At 27.6% G+C, this 14,840-nt stretch overlaps 2 protein-coding genes across 11 annotated transcripts; both read left to right on the top strand.

Moving 5' to 3' along the window:
- The first annotated feature begins 144 nt into the window (after positions 1–144).
- LOC118072456 (choline-phosphate cytidylyltransferase A-like) lies at positions 145–5,027 on the top strand. 5 transcript variants are annotated; one of them, XM_035092357.1, is made up of 10 exons: positions 145–469; positions 524–609; positions 1,738–1,876; positions 2,137–2,245; positions 2,315–2,431; positions 2,524–2,675; positions 2,771–2,992; positions 3,054–3,221; positions 3,584–3,705; positions 3,795–5,027. In XM_035092357.1, exons 3-10 carry the CDS (start codon positions 1,781–1,783, stop codon positions 3,898–3,900), a joined length of 1,092 nt encoding a protein of 363 aa, XP_034948248.1. In that variant the 5' UTR covers positions 145–469; positions 524–609; positions 1,738–1,780; the 3' UTR covers positions 3,901–5,027. The 5 variants fall into 5 exon arrangements, with proteins under 5 accessions (XP_034948248.1, XP_034948256.1, XP_034948265.1 ...); XM_035092365.1 differs by lacking the exon at positions 524–609 and having other exon boundaries at positions 146–469; XM_035092374.1 differs by lacking the exons at positions 145–469; positions 524–609 and adding an exon at positions 755–976.
- A 327-nt stretch (positions 5,028–5,354) lies between these two features.
- Positions 5,355–14,022, top strand: pbl (epithelial cell transforming 2 pebble). 6 transcript variants are annotated; one of them, XR_004691050.1, is made up of 17 exons: positions 5,355–5,797; positions 6,384–6,594; positions 6,710–6,845; positions 6,952–7,161; positions 7,272–7,418; positions 7,506–8,564; positions 9,011–9,145; positions 9,209–9,458; positions 9,577–9,704; positions 9,999–10,836; positions 10,956–11,110; positions 11,190–11,275; positions 11,544–11,582; positions 12,110–12,284; positions 12,672–12,693; positions 13,035–13,153; positions 13,889–14,022. XR_004691050.1 is itself a non-coding variant. In XM_035093126.1 (16 exons), the coding sequence occupies exons 1-16, from the start codon at positions 5,731–5,733 to the stop codon at positions 13,929–13,931; spliced, it is 3,798 nt and encodes a 1,265-aa protein (XP_034949017.1). In that variant the 5' UTR covers positions 5,355–5,730; the 3' UTR covers positions 13,932–14,019. The 6 variants fall into 6 exon arrangements, 5 of the variants coding, with proteins under 5 accessions (XP_034949017.1, XP_034949040.1, XP_034949049.1 ...); XM_035093126.1 differs by lacking the exon at positions 12,672–12,693 and having other exon boundaries at positions 13,889–14,019; XM_035093149.1 differs by lacking the exon at positions 13,889–14,022 and having other exon boundaries at positions 13,035–13,801.
- The last annotated feature ends 818 nt before the right edge of the window (positions 14,023–14,840 follow it).

Here is a 14,840-nt window from a genome sequence, read left to right as displayed (position 1 = left end):
GCAGTACGTCATTTCCGATTTATTAAATTTCCGGTTCCAATGCATTCCCCGCCATAAATAAAAACGGTTTTTTCAAAAAAAATTTTAAAGTTCAAAACATTATTTTGTGGTTAGGAACACTTTTTGTTTATCAATATTTTTATTAATATTATATCTATCAACATTATTCAAGCAATATGGCTATTTTGTGCTCTTTTAATCCAATAAATGTAAATAAATATAAAATAACCGTTTTTTACTTCTAAAACAATTTCGCCGAATAACTCATTAATATTTAAGAATCTCGAAATAACCACAAATAGAATGGATGGGTGAAAACAATCAAAATAAAAACAATGTGATAAAAATATTTAATGCTTATTTTAATCGTCGCATTTTTGTTAGACGTACACAATCTAATATAAAAAAAATAGTTGAATAAATAATTTGGTTATTTTCCAGACTTTTTTGTACAACAATCGGATAAATAGTAAGTATAAAAAGAAATGATAATTTGTGTCAATTATACTTGATATATTTTTAGTTAATAACGTGGACAATTTTTTTGTGACGCCGTGGATCATCCGATATTACGTCGTCATTTTTATAATCATCTAGTGCTGATTATCGGTACATATACATATATAATTAATATTATAAATATTACGTTTTAATTTTATTTAAATTAACAATAGTATGATTTTTTTTTAGGTATTAATAATAGAATAGTTAGGTAACAAGTTTCTCTTCGGAGCGTTTAAAGTTAACTCCATTTCAACGTTGTTGAAAAACGAAATAGAAACGATTGAAAGTACAACTTAATTGAAATGCTTGAAAAAAAAAACAAAAATTGACATTACATGATCAATGAGACTGTCTTTCCCCTTACTTGTTTGTATTATATGTATTACTACTTGTTATATACGTCCCTGACTCACAGTTTTAAGTCTCACTCTGCATTTCTATCCACTCCATATCGTTTATGTCCGCTAATCAGGTATAACCTATACTGCTAGCCTTCACATTTATACATTTTGGTGGATTTTATAGTCAGTTACAATTGTGATTTTGTCCAAAGTTGATCTAAACGTGACTTTGAATGTTATCCGTATGGAGAAGTTAAAGAAACAGTAATAAAAGTTGAATGTGAATAGTGTGATTTTATTTCAACGTGCATACCCGGTTTGTATAAACTTAAAATCTGGCACTAGATTTTTATTTCGTGTATGTTAAAGAATGAAAAGATATCTAAAAAGATAGGCCAGCCGGGCATATTAAATTATAGAATAAAAAAATAAGTCTTTGTTTTAGCCTTTTAATAACGCGTTACTTTTATTTAAAAAAAAAAACAATCTTTGATTTACAATTGTCATTTGTTAGAATCTCTATTCTAATGTCAATACGCTACTATTTTGATTGACATATTTGTCAACAAATTTTTTATTAGACTGATCCAATTTTTTACAACTAGTGTACATTTTAATAATCATAAACCACATTAAATTAGTGGAATATTTTTTTTTATAATATAATCAGAATAATAGGTTAGTTAAATATGTTTGCTTTTTAACTAATATCGTTTTTTAAATTGTGAATAATTTTAAGTTTTATTTCTAACTGATCTTTAGTTATTTTTTCGATAAATTAAACTTTATCAGTTTGTTGGTCATATTCTAACGTCAAAAGATAATTAAGGAAGCATTGATAAATAAAAGTAAACTATTTGTAACAACTTTAATTTTCTTGTGTTAATTACAGGTATTGAATAAAACTCTAACGTGGCAAGAAGCTTATCCTAATCATGGATGAACGAAATTCAAACGGTAAAAAACTTTCTCAAAGTCATCAAGATGATGATCCTCCAAGTTCCCGAGGTGATTCTCCAACGTCGTTCCCGGTAAATTATTATTTTATAAATACTTTACTAGAATTTTATCTGTTTAAAACTTTGTAACATAATTAGTATTATCATTTATGTAATTTTATTATCAACATTGTGATATCAGTACTATATTTTGATATTAATTTTGTTTGGAAAACATAGCAAGACATGAAGATTGGTGAAACAGATTTATTCAATAATATTCAATTACTGTTTATTTTACTAACATTGCAAAGTGTCAATTTTATTGTAATAATTTGTTTTTATTCTTATAGTCAATTTACAAAGCAGCACCATTCTCTGATGATCCAGAAGCTATTGCAGAAGCAGCAGCTTGTGATTATGACACGAAAATTACGTTAAAAATGGCTAAAAGTGGCAAAGGTAAATTATCATTGGAATTTGTCATTTTTCATTAAAAAGCATGATTTTAACGAATGAATTTTTTCACAGCTCCAAGAAGAATTAGAGTTTATGCTGACGGAATTTACGATTTATTTCATCAAGGTCATGCACGTCAACTGATGCAAGCAAAAAATTTATTTCCTAATGTTTATCTCATTGTTGGAAGTATGATATATATATATATATTTTCTATATAAACATTACTTTCATACAAGTGTTTGAAATTATTTATTCATTATAAACTAAATTATTTTTAGTTTGCAATGATGAACTAACACATGCGAAAAAAGGTCGAACCGTTATGACTGATACAGAAAGATATGAAGCGGTTCAACACTGCCGCTACGTTGATGAAGTAGTGCGAAATGCACCATGGGAACTAGATGAAGAATATCTTACCAAGCATAAAGTAAGATAGAAATAATACAATAAGACTATTCATACTAAATTGCTCGTTTAACTGTTGTAAATGATTGAATTGTTTTTATTTTTCGCACATCACAGATAGACTTTGTAGCCCATGACGATATTCCCTATTCAAGTGAAGAGGCTGAAGATGTTTATGCAGCTATCAAAGCAAGAGGAATGTTTGTGGCAACTCAAAGGACCGAAGGTGTTTCTACCTCAGATATTGTTGCAAGAATAGTTAAAGATTATGATATTTATGTGAGAAGAAATCTAGCAAGAGGTTACAGTGCTAAAGAATTGAATGTTTCTTTTCTGAGTGTAAGTTATTAAAGATTAAAATATGAATGTATATGTATTTAAAACAAACATTTCATTCTAGGAAAAAAAATTCCGCCTCCAAAATAAATTTGATGACTTAAAAGATAAAGGAAAACGTGTTTTCGAAAATATAGAAGAAAAAAGAGTGGATATGATAAGCAAATGGGAAGAGAGATCACGTGATTTCATAGATGCATTTCTTTTACTTTTTGGAAGAGAAGGTCGTTTGGTGGGTATTTCACGAAAGAAATTTTTTACTATTTTTTTACGTTTCATTTTTTTTCTCATTGGAATTTCAACAACAATTTACACTGCCAAAAAGTACATAGTTAGAGAACCTTTTTTACACTTCTAAATCCACAAGAAAATTTTATCAAGAGTATTTATAATCATTTTTATCTTTACATCCTCCGTGTAACTCATCATCCCTTACCTATTGTTCATTTTTTATGTTCCTTTAAATAAATTAAATATATCTTCTTATACATCATTCCCAATGCTGTTTTATTTGTCAAAGTTAAATAATCAGTGGTGCAAACTTATTTACAATGAATTTTGTTTCAAGTTTTTTTTGTTAATCTATGTTTACAGTCGACTATTTGGAATGAAAGTAAAGGACGTATAATGCAAGCTCTATCTCCACCAGCAAGCCCGAAAAGAGCTTGTAGTCCTAATGGAAGTAGTGGAAGTAATAATGATGAGGATCGAGTGAGGTAAAATATTAATAATAATTAATATATTTTATGTTTTAATTTAATAAGTTTAATTAATTTTTAAACGATAGTAATGAATATTTTTACAGTCCACCACCAAAAAAAAGCGGACGTTTCGAATTCGACAAAAATAATCACTATTTAAGTGATGATTACAGTGATGATGATGATGAAATAAATTTACATTCCAAATAATTAATATGTAATTTATAATTATTCATCAATCGACATTGTAGCTATTAGTTGCACCTCGAGTTAAAAAAATTAGGTTCATTTACATGTGCATAATGATATGCCTCTAGGAAGAAATTAAAAAAGAAAAAAACATTTGGCATATTAATTTTATTGATTTACAATTATACATAAATAAAATTGCAATATTTGTTATTTAGCTAATTAATATCAAAGTTCAGATGATTGCAGTCAAATTAATTAAAAACCTAGTCAATTGTTATGTGTAATAACTAATACTATAGAGTTAAAAATGCGAAAATTTGATAATCAATTTTTTTAATTTATTAACATCAACTGACTAGAGATTTTTTTTACTATTCATGTAAATAGATTTACTATGTGAATACAAAACAAATTGATAAAAAAAAAAAATTGCTAGATGACTCTATTGGTTCTAAGAGAACAATTGTAATTAATAGATGATTATATGGTTTATTAGGATATTTTCAGAGAAAATATATTTCCAGAGGATACAAATCATGGTCGACGTTTTTTTTTTATTATAATTTTTACTAAAAGATTTACATTATATCATTATATATAAACACCTTTTATTTATTGTTTTTATCACACGCAATTTTTGTAATGTGAGTGATGCTATTTACACATTTCTTTTAAGTTAAATGCGATTTATTTAAATATATATATATTGAGTTATTCACTAATAACTGTTTGTTAAACATAAAAATATTCTTAATCATTGTCATTGAAAAAGGAAATATAAATTATTTTGAATAACTGATTTGTATAGAACTTAGCACATATTTGTAATATTTATTAATCTGAAATTCGAAAAAAAATTAAAGGAAAAAATGTAAATTGTAATGTATTACTGTAAAATGTACTGTACCGTACTGTATAAAAGTAATATGTAAATATTTATATTTTATTTGAATATTAATTCAAATATTACATTTGTCATTCATTATCGCCTAAATTGGGCATGAAAGCATGTGCACGAGATTTGATAATGTGTAATGAATTTCCAAGTAAATTCTGTTAACGAAAATATTATTTTATTATATGTAATGATGGCAAAAAAATTCAAAAAAATAATGACTACTGCTGCAATTTTTCACGACGATAAATCTTCATTATTTATTTTATTAGTTCTTATAATTTTATTATAATTAAATAATAAGATACAAGTTATTTACAATAAAAAGTTCTTTAAATAAAATAAAAGATATTTCATAAGAAATCATAAGAGCATAAGCTTCAGATGATAGATAGCTTCTTAATATTATTTTTTTTGTGTAAAAAAAATTTTTTTTGATTGAAAAAAAAAATTAAATAATGTTGCAAAATTTTAAATTTAAGTTTCTGCGCTCAAAAATGTATTTTAGTGCTCTCTGTGAATAATATTTGTAACTAAATACTGAGAAATACCAGTTAACTCCTCTTTGTAAAGCTAGTTGGCATGCTGTTATTGTACATCTCTTTTCTCAAGACATTTTCGAGCATTCAGGATAAAGAAAAAAAATAGCAGTAAAGTGGTAAGCTGTATAGGACCTGTAGTAAAGCTAAACAGAAGAGAGAAAGTTTTAAGTACACGAGTATGTTTTTACACTAATGGTTTTGTCAGATCGATGTGTATGATACGTCAAGGCGGGAGTGTGATTTTTGTGACCGTTAGTTTATTAATGAGGATGGATTTTAAATGATAGCTATCATTGAGATTTTTATTTTACTACTCGCAAACTCTGTTGAGATTTGTTATTCGCGAACAATTCGCGACTTTAGACGAGAACAAACGGACGAGCGTCTCGATGTTATAACGAAACAGTCAAAATGGAAGAGCAGAGCGTACACAGCAGTATCAGTGATATAAATAGTGAGGAAGCCACGAAGTCCGAACGTAAGTGTTATCAGAAATATATAAATAAATAATAAAATCGAAAAATAGTGAAGAAGAATTATATGAATATTTCCTAGTTTACCAAAAGAAAAATAACGGTCGAAAATTGACCAAAAAGATTATACTATAGCTTTTATTTCATTCTAACCCCTAAAAATTCAGAATATAAAGCAGCTTCATGTTATATCATATGACTATAAGTATTCGTCACGCGTTTATTATTATTCTCTTTGTTTTTTTAACTGTTTTGATGGCCACATAAGTTCATACTATCGATAAAAAAAATATTTTTATTTATGAACAGCGATTTTTTACTTTTTTTGATATCGTCCTTGACATATTAGAGCTACAAAAAAAATTACGTCAGCGGACACGAGCAATTGCCGCATCATTGGAAAGCCTGTTTAGACTTTGCAAATATATATTTCATCAAACAATCCAAATAAAGCTATTAGTTTTGGTATAATAATATATTTTAAATGTATAATCAAAGTCAAAGCTATTTTGATACATTTTTTACTTAAAGATACTTTGTTTTGGTTTTGAAATATTTACTTCGTTACACTTTTTTTTTTTTTTTTTACAGCAATAATCCTTCCAAGAAAAAAAAGAATATGTTTAGTTGGAATAGCCAGTAGTGATCCAATACTTGAAACAGCAGCTTATCAATTTAATGTTCCTGTTCTTAAATCTGACACTGGAGTAGAATATGTCGACGATACAACTTATTGTACCTATTTTGTTCTCAAGCATTTCGAAGGATCCGAATATGAAGTTTTACACAAAAGCCCACACAGGTGACACTGAAAATCCTTTTTCAATTTTCATTTCATAAATAATATTTAATATGTATTGATAATTGTTATTATTTCCAAATAATATACCTATTTTACATGTGAAATATTTCAATAGAATATTGGGACCAACTGCACTTGTACAGTTGGCAGAAAGGAAGGAATCTCTACCCAGTATCAACAGACCCATGTACACAAGAGCTATGCTCGGAACAGTTGTAGTGTTTACTGGATTCAGAAAAAAAGATGAATTGGTAAATTAAAGATGATTCTTTTTTTTTTTTTTTATGCAAATTAGAAATCAAAATTTTTTTTTTTTTATAAATATTAATTATGATTGGTCTTTTTTATTTTTGATAGACAAGGCTCATCAATATGATTCACAGTATGGGAGGCAGTATTAGAAAAGATATGGGTGCAAAAGTGACTCACCTCATTGCAAATTGCTGTGGTGGTGATAAATACAGATATGCTGTTACCTTTCGGGTACCTATCATGTCTATGAATTGGGTAATAGCACTCTGGGATGCTAAAAATGATGTGACGAGCTATGCAAATAATGAAAATATGGTAAGTTGATCTGTCTAACCTAAAACAAAAAACAAATTAGTGTAATTCATAAATTAATATTAATGAGTAACAAATTTTTAGTAATCGTTAATTAATAAAATATCTTTTAGATTGCACAGTATAAGTTGAAACCCTTTTTTGGTGCAAAAGTATGTTTCTTTGGCTTCCCTGATGATGAAAAGAGGCATATGTGTGAAGTTCTTCAACAGCAAGGGGGAGAACCAACAGAGATTGATGATCCTGAATGCACCCACGTAGTAAGTTTGAACAACAAATTGATGAAATATTATTATTATGCTTTAAATAAGGATTTTATTTATCTTCTTGCTGAAATAATTGTTTAGGTTACTGATTTTAACAACAAGCGCACAAAAAATGGTGAAACTAAGGCTCCTAGAATACAATCTTCTAATTACTCTAATACTAAATCTATCCCTTCACCACCCAAGTCTTCCCCTTTATTAAATCAAACATTCATTCTTAGTCCATCTGATAAAGAAAGTCCGCGATTAATTCTAAATAATAGTAATAATAATGATGATGATGATGATGATGATGATGATGATGAGTCTTCTAAAAGTCAATTTAATAGCATAACTTCATTAATGACGTTGGGTTCTGTTATGAATATTGATAGAGATACTGCGGGAGTCAGTAGTTTTTATAGAAATACAAGTCAAGATTCAGCTATTTTTATGGATTATTTCTCTTCTAATTCAGAACAACCTCACTCGTTTAACGAATCTGATATGCTTAATGAACGCAATAATTTTTTATCTTCAACTAAAATTTTACAAAATATAAATAATTTAAAAAATAATTATTTTAAAAAACCTCTATCAATTAATGATAATAATTTATTCAAAAAAAAACATATAATACCGAGACGTTATCTTAAATGGAAAAAATCTAAATCATGTTTTACATTACCATCATTCACGGCAACTGCAAATCAATCCCAAAGCTTGAAAAAGCAATGTTCGAATACATCATTAAAACAAGAAGAAAATATTGACGAATATTTATGCAAAGAAATGAATCAGAAAATGAAAAAACATCAATCTAGACTATCAATTTCAAAATATCCATATTATTATCAATCTGCTCCTTCTTTTTCTTCATCATCGTCATCAATACACGATATGACATTTCCTCTTTCATTTAAACAATGCTCCACGCAAATTAGTCCACATACTATCAATGACTTTAAGATCAAGCGACGCTCTCTATCATGTAGCTTCTTCTCTACTCAATCTAAATCAACACGGTTGTCACTGCCAAATCTACCTAGGTATCCAAAAGGCTTAATACGTGATATATCTGCTTCTGTTGATTTTAAATCTAATTTACAAAAAGAAAAATACTTCAAGATTAAACAACGGAAGGACGCGCCATCTTTGATGGTACTTGTTTTAAAAATTTTTTTTCTGTAGGATTTGTTGTCAATTTTTGTTGGTGAAGGGAAGTAAAGGGCGGTTATTAATATTTTTTTAAAATCAAAATTATCATCATACTATTTCTATTATTGATACTATATTATTAAAAAATAATTTAATAATATAAGAGTATTCATTATATTATTATTGTTTAGAATATAGCAGAGTTTCCATAATATGGTCAGGAATGACGTACTCGTAAAACGGACCTGTACACCTCATTATCTTCCTTTGGGTCCTATTTTCAAGGAGATTTAGCGTACCTTCCCCTTCAACTGGTCACTTTATTGCTCACCAAATTATGGAAACTGTACTGTCGCCAAAACGTTTATACTTTGTGTCTACGTGCAGATAATGTTTATGTCATTTGTTACTTGGTTATTTTGTTAAAAAAAGTCTTTTATTAATTTAAGGTTGTCGACGAGTCAAACGTGAATACTTTGCCGGATTTGGCGGCAATGCGAGCCTTCATAGTTAAGGCTGAGTGGTTTTGGACGTCAGTTCAAAACGAAGGGGCTGCTGATGAGAAAGAATACTTATTTGAAGATGTAAGAATTGTTAAAAATTTCTACAGTTGGCAACATTATTTTACAATAATACTTTGTTCGTAGTACTTGGAGTCAATATTGTCACCGAGCGCAACTGTCAAAAAAGACAATCAGCAAACTGCAACACCTACTACGGCATCGACTAGACGGAAACGCAAACGTCTTGCTGACACACTGTCGAGCCTTGTACAAAACGGCACCGATTCGCCGGCTGTTCACAAAAGAAGATCTAGCATCAGCGATGCAGGTCACCTGAGTGTTAGTGGAAGCTTCTTAGATTGCACTGCAAGTCCTGACAAGCAAATGTTGGATGGTAATTGACATCTTTTAAATCGGGTCGTGTTTAACCGTCGGGATATTAAAGTTATACGTGTGTTATTCTATAAAAGTTTAATAAATTTTATAAATTAATTATTTCAAAATGAAAAAAGATATTCCAGAAGTAGAAGCTGTAACAGCAGAATCTACCCGGAAAAACTTATCTCCTCGGCATCAAGTGTTTTTGGAGTTAGTGCAAACAGAGTCCAACTACGTTGGTATTTTAAGTACAATAATGACAGTAAGTAATAAAATTTTTCTATCAATTAATCGGTTTTTCCCATTTTTCGGGAAAATAACCGGCGTTTTCCTAACCTTAAATCGTACAAATTTTAACTTTATCATAAGAACGGAATATGGCATCTTTACCTGAGTATTTACCACCCTCACCTCCGGGTCAGGTACCAATGGTACTACGGGTGGCAATCAGGCAGGTATAAAGATGCCTTATTTTCTCACTCTAATGTCAATGTCCTATATCCTAACTCACTACAGATTTTAAATGAAAATAATTTCAACTTGATTTTTTTTTCAGTTATTCAAATCACCATTGGAAGATTATATTGAAACGAGTAATGAATTATTGAACAGTACAGAAGCTAAAATAATTTTTGGAAATTTCCCGCCAATTTATGAGGTGCATAAAAAAATGTTGGAAGAACTACGATACAGTGCAGCACACTGGGCAGAAGATATCAGTATAGGAAATATATTTTTGAAATACGCTCCAGACTTAGTAAAAGCTTACCCGCCATACGTTAATTTCTTTGAAAATACTAAAGAAATGCTAGATCAATGTGATCAAAATAAACCTCGATTTCATGCGTTTTTAAAAATTTGCCAAACAAAACCAGAATGTGGTAGACAGAGCCTTAAAGAATTAATGATAAAACCTGTGCAACGACTTCCCAGTATTAGCTTATTATTAACTGATATTCTTAAACATACAAGTAAGAATAATTCAGACCATGGTGCCTTGGAACTATCAATCAGTAGTATTAAAGAGGTGATGACGTATATAAATGAAGACAAGAGAAAAACAGAAGGTCAACTTGTGATGTTTGATATTTTCAATGAAATAGACAACTGTCCACCTCATTTAGTATCTTCACATCGATCATTTATTGGAAAGTGTGATGTTATGGAGCTAGGTGAAGGATTAAGTGGTCGTGGAGATCATTTGGTATTATTTTTATTTACTGATACTTTGGAGATATGTAAAAAACGTTCAAAAGCTTTTAATTCTTTAAAAAGCCCTAATATGGCTAATGGACTTCACACAGTTAAACTTAATCAGGGTAAACCTTACAAACACATTAAAATGCTGTCATTAAGTACAATAAAGAAGGTTGTCGACATTCGTGAAACTGATGGTAAATATTTGTCAAGTATATTTTGTAATTGATATTTCTATCATGATTTAATATAAAAATACTTTCAATTATATAATGATAATAGTAAGTTTAACTTATAATTCTTTTTTATTTTTCAGAATGTCAAAAAGTATTTGCTTTAATGGTACGGAATAATCAAGAATTAAAGGAAAAGTTGTATTCATTTACAATAACAGATGAAGAAATAAATAAAAGTAACTATTTGCGAACATTATGCAGACAAATGGCGAATACAGTTTGCAAAGCTGATGCTGTAAGTTTGTTTAAGTTTTTAAGTACAAAAGCAAATTGAATCAAGTTTGTATACTCATAAATTTTCTTTTCTTTTACAGGATACATTTTTAATTAGTCTTGACTCTCATCAGCTTGAAATTGATACCAGTGACGTCGCTTTGGGGACATTGAGTAAAGCATTTAAGTAAGTATTATTTAAAATATAAAAATAAACTTTTAAAAATTCATTTTTTATAATAATATTTATGTATAAACTATTATAAATTCTGTTATTTCCATATTTATTCAACATTTGTGTACTTTAGCTAATTCTTTTAAATTCAATCAAATACCAAAAGTTCGTTAAACAAACTTATACAATTATTACATAGTTTAGTTTTTAATGTAAAATTTTTTTTCTTATACTGCATGGGAACGGAACAATAATGGGACACCGTGATGTTTGGTTGCAGGAGCCTATTTTATAATTTTTACCTGGAGTATATGGATCCGTATGTGTTCCTACTTAGTAGCATGTGTGAAACTACGTTACATGTCCCAATACCGTTAGTGTTCGCACAACACCTAATTATTTTCCTAAAATTGTACATTGCTTTTTTTTTTCTTTTCTTTTATACTCATCTATTCTTTTTTATCATTTTTCTTTTTTTTTTTCTTTTTTGAAGTTCATTTTTTCATTAAATTTCAAAATTTTTCCAAGTAAAATAATAGACGCAGCATGGTTTGCAGTTTGACCGCAGAAAGAAACTAAAAAACAAACTTTATAGTAAATGTATGAAATTAAATGTGTATGTAGTTAAAATTTATCTGCAATTTTTACATAATGTTTCAAAAAACTTGGCAATATTATATAAGATTTAAAGCTTATCTTTATTACTTTTTTTTAGCTTATTTTTTTTTAACTTTGTTTTATCAAAAGAGTTATCTCTTTAGCTGAACCATTTTTTAGCGTGAAATTTTTTAAATGTCAAAATGCAATTTGTTGATAAAAATAAAAATTTGTTTTTTTCCTATTCAGATTTGCATCACGTACGAGAATGAAAGTTGGCAGAGCATTCAGCTTCAACAAAACTCCAAGCAAATTGAAAAGAGCAATGTCCACAATGATGTCACCATTCGGCTCAACGAACAGCCTTACTCCAGCGAGCCAGCAACTTGCCCAAATGCGTCTAGCCAGTTGCAACAATATTAACGTTAGTTAAACAAAAAAAATTCATTCATTTATTAATTAATTATTCTTATCTATTTTATTGCGATGAATTTTTTTTCTTAAATTAAGCTTTTTTCACTTTTACTAATCTGCATTTTTATTTCTACGCTACAATTGCATCTATTTAAAACTATTTAAAATCAAATATCAATACATACAACTTGATACACTACATCCATATATAATAATTAAAAATCAATTGTAATTTATGATAATTGTATCAGAAATTCATTAATTATTATATATAATTTTGATTAAATATTCACCTTCTCACAGCTCAACTTTTACTTTCTATCACAACTACTTTTTAACAATTCTTTAATAGTTTAAAAAAAAATTTCTTTTATGACTTGCTTAACAACTTTATCAGGATGACTATCGTCATCTTACACGTAAGTCTTTCATACTTATTTCTCTCTCTGTCAAATATTAATGCATGCTTTTCCTTTGTGAATATTGTGGGTAAATTTTTCATCAAGTGTAATACTCTAGTGGGCCATATCGTTAATTTTAATAATTGATATGGATAATCTAATTACGAAAGTACATTGCTAACAAAGAGTTATTTAAATAAGATAAAAAAAACCTCTCCTAAATAACTAAAAAAATATAATCTTACTTTTGTTATTAAAAAAAGCTATTTAAATAACTCTTTTAGAAATTTATTCAATGTGTTGTAATAATAAATTTGATATCAAGAAATTGTAATTCAATAATTTTTTACTTTCTTTAGGAATTAGGCAATAATGGCACGGATTCGCCTTCCAGAGAAGATGTACTCGTAGCTCCAATGTCAGTTCAACCCACTCGAAAGGCAAAATGCAGTTCTCTAAGTATGGCATCGTTAAGGAGGTTGTAATTTATTTTAAACCATAAAATTATATTTCTAAAATCATCATATATCACAAATAATATGATCGAAAGTCAATATCATTCGTCCATTCTACATTCGCTATTATTTAAATTAAGTTAATGCTTTGAACATTTTAATCCTGATCGTGTGTGTGTTCTATGTTTAAAAAAAGATATATATTTTTTTTATTCATAAACGTCAGACATTTGTAAAGACTAATTACAAGACTTGAAATATTCCCATCAGTTTCTGACTTGTATTAGAATTAACTCTAAGTTAATTCTGCTTGAAATTTAATACTGTTGTGAATATTCCGTGAATTGTGTTTCTTTAATCATGTTTAATTTTAAATGCGCTCAAAAGGCATTCATTAATTGACAATATTAGTGCCTTACTTTTTAAATTTATATTATAGACTTAAGATTAGATTAAGCTTTGATTGAGAATTACATCATAATTCACATTATAAATGCCAAGTAATAATTTATTAATAATTAACAACTCTTTGCTTCCAAAACTGTTTAATAATCAATCTTATCAATTTATACTACACTAATATTCAATCGTATTTATAGTTAATGCTCAAACGAGATGAATGATTTGTTTAACATGAGTTCTTTATTCATCAACCCTCGTTTTTATTTATTAAAATCATTCATTACGACGTAGAAAGTTTTTTTTTTTAAGATCGATAATTCATTATATTTAACAAAATACATTTTTTTATTTCCTAGAAACTGTTCCGAGGAAATGATTCAAGATAAAGCGAATATTTAATGTCTAAAAACTAAACGAAGAAAAATAAATGAATATTTTATAAAATTTTACCAATTCGAAAACTTGAAAGTAAAATAAATGAAAGATTGATAAGAATAAAATGAATCATTTAAAAACTAAAAATCAAATATTAAATGTATAAAGAAAAAACAATCTTTCGCCAATTGATTTTATAATTTTTTAGTTCAATGTTTTTTATAAATTATAAAATTAAATGTTGTGTCAAAAATATCAATAATATTTTTAGATGATAAAACATTGAAAGTTCATTTGTAAACGAATTGTAATAATATTATTAATAACGAGTAGAAATAATATTGAAGTAGTTGATGAATAATGCATTTGGACAAATTTATTATTGAAACAGTTTTGGTTTTGCAAAGAGTGAGTAACAATTTAAAGGGCTATTTAAATTTCAACATTTTATTAATAAATGAATTTAGGATGATAAGCGATAATAGATAAATTCAAAAAAAAAAAAAATCACTCAAGTGATTTGAAAAAAAATTTTTAAATAATTAATCAGTCTTTAAATTTACTTACTTTTTGCAAAAGAAAAGTAATTAATGATACAGCTGTGCTGTAGATATTTAAAAAACTGATGGAGAAAGACGTAACGTAAAAAAAAAAAAAATCATAAAATAATACTGAAAAAAAGTGTTAGATTGGTTAATAATTATTTTAATATTACTATTAATCGATTTTAATTTTAATATTGTAAATAGCAAAAAAATATTTCCTAATTATTTAGAATATAATACATGTATATTTTTTATTATAAACATGAGAAAGATTATGAAACAACTTCATTTTATTAAAACGAAAAATACATAATCAACAAATATTTATATTGATCACTGTAATGGATTGTAAAAATATAAGATCTTTAATATGTAAATTTGCGAATAT

This window comes from Chelonus insularis, unplaced genomic scaffold (assembly GCF_013357705.1).
Source record: "Chelonus insularis isolate UGA/USDA-ARS -01 unplaced genomic scaffold, ASM1335770v1 contig_131_pilon, whole genome shotgun sequence".
NCBI lineage: Eukaryota > Metazoa > Arthropoda > Insecta > Hymenoptera > Braconidae > Chelonus > Chelonus insularis.
This window is presented reverse-complemented; position numbering and strand designations above follow the sequence as displayed.

What these genes read in the sequence shown, in the direction of transcription:
- LOC118072456 (XM_035092357.1), top strand. Translation starts at nt 1,781, where the DNA reads ATGGATGAACGAAATTCAAACGGTAAAAAACTTTCTCAAAGTCATCAA. An exon ending in AATGGCTAAAAGTGGCAAAG is followed by an intron (nt 2,246 to 2,314) that starts GTAAATTATCAT and finishes ATTTTTTCACAG; the next exon opens with CTCCAAGAAGAATTAGAGTT. An exon ending in TGAATGTTTCTTTTCTGAGT is followed by an intron (nt 2,993 to 3,053) that starts GTAAGTTATTAA and finishes ATTTCATTCTAG; the next exon opens with GAAAAAAAATTCCGCCTCCA.
- pbl (XM_035093126.1), top strand. Translation starts at nt 5,731, where the DNA reads ATGGAAGAGCAGAGCGTACACAGCAGTATCAGTGATATAAATAGTGAG. An exon ending in TTACACAAAAGCCCACACAG is followed by an intron (nt 6,595 to 6,709) that starts GTGACACTGAAA and finishes ATATTTCAATAG; the next exon opens with AATATTGGGACCAACTGCAC. An exon ending in AAGAATACTTATTTGAAGAT is followed by an intron (nt 9,146 to 9,208) that starts GTAAGAATTGTT and finishes CTTTGTTCGTAG; the next exon opens with TACTTGGAGTCAATATTGTC.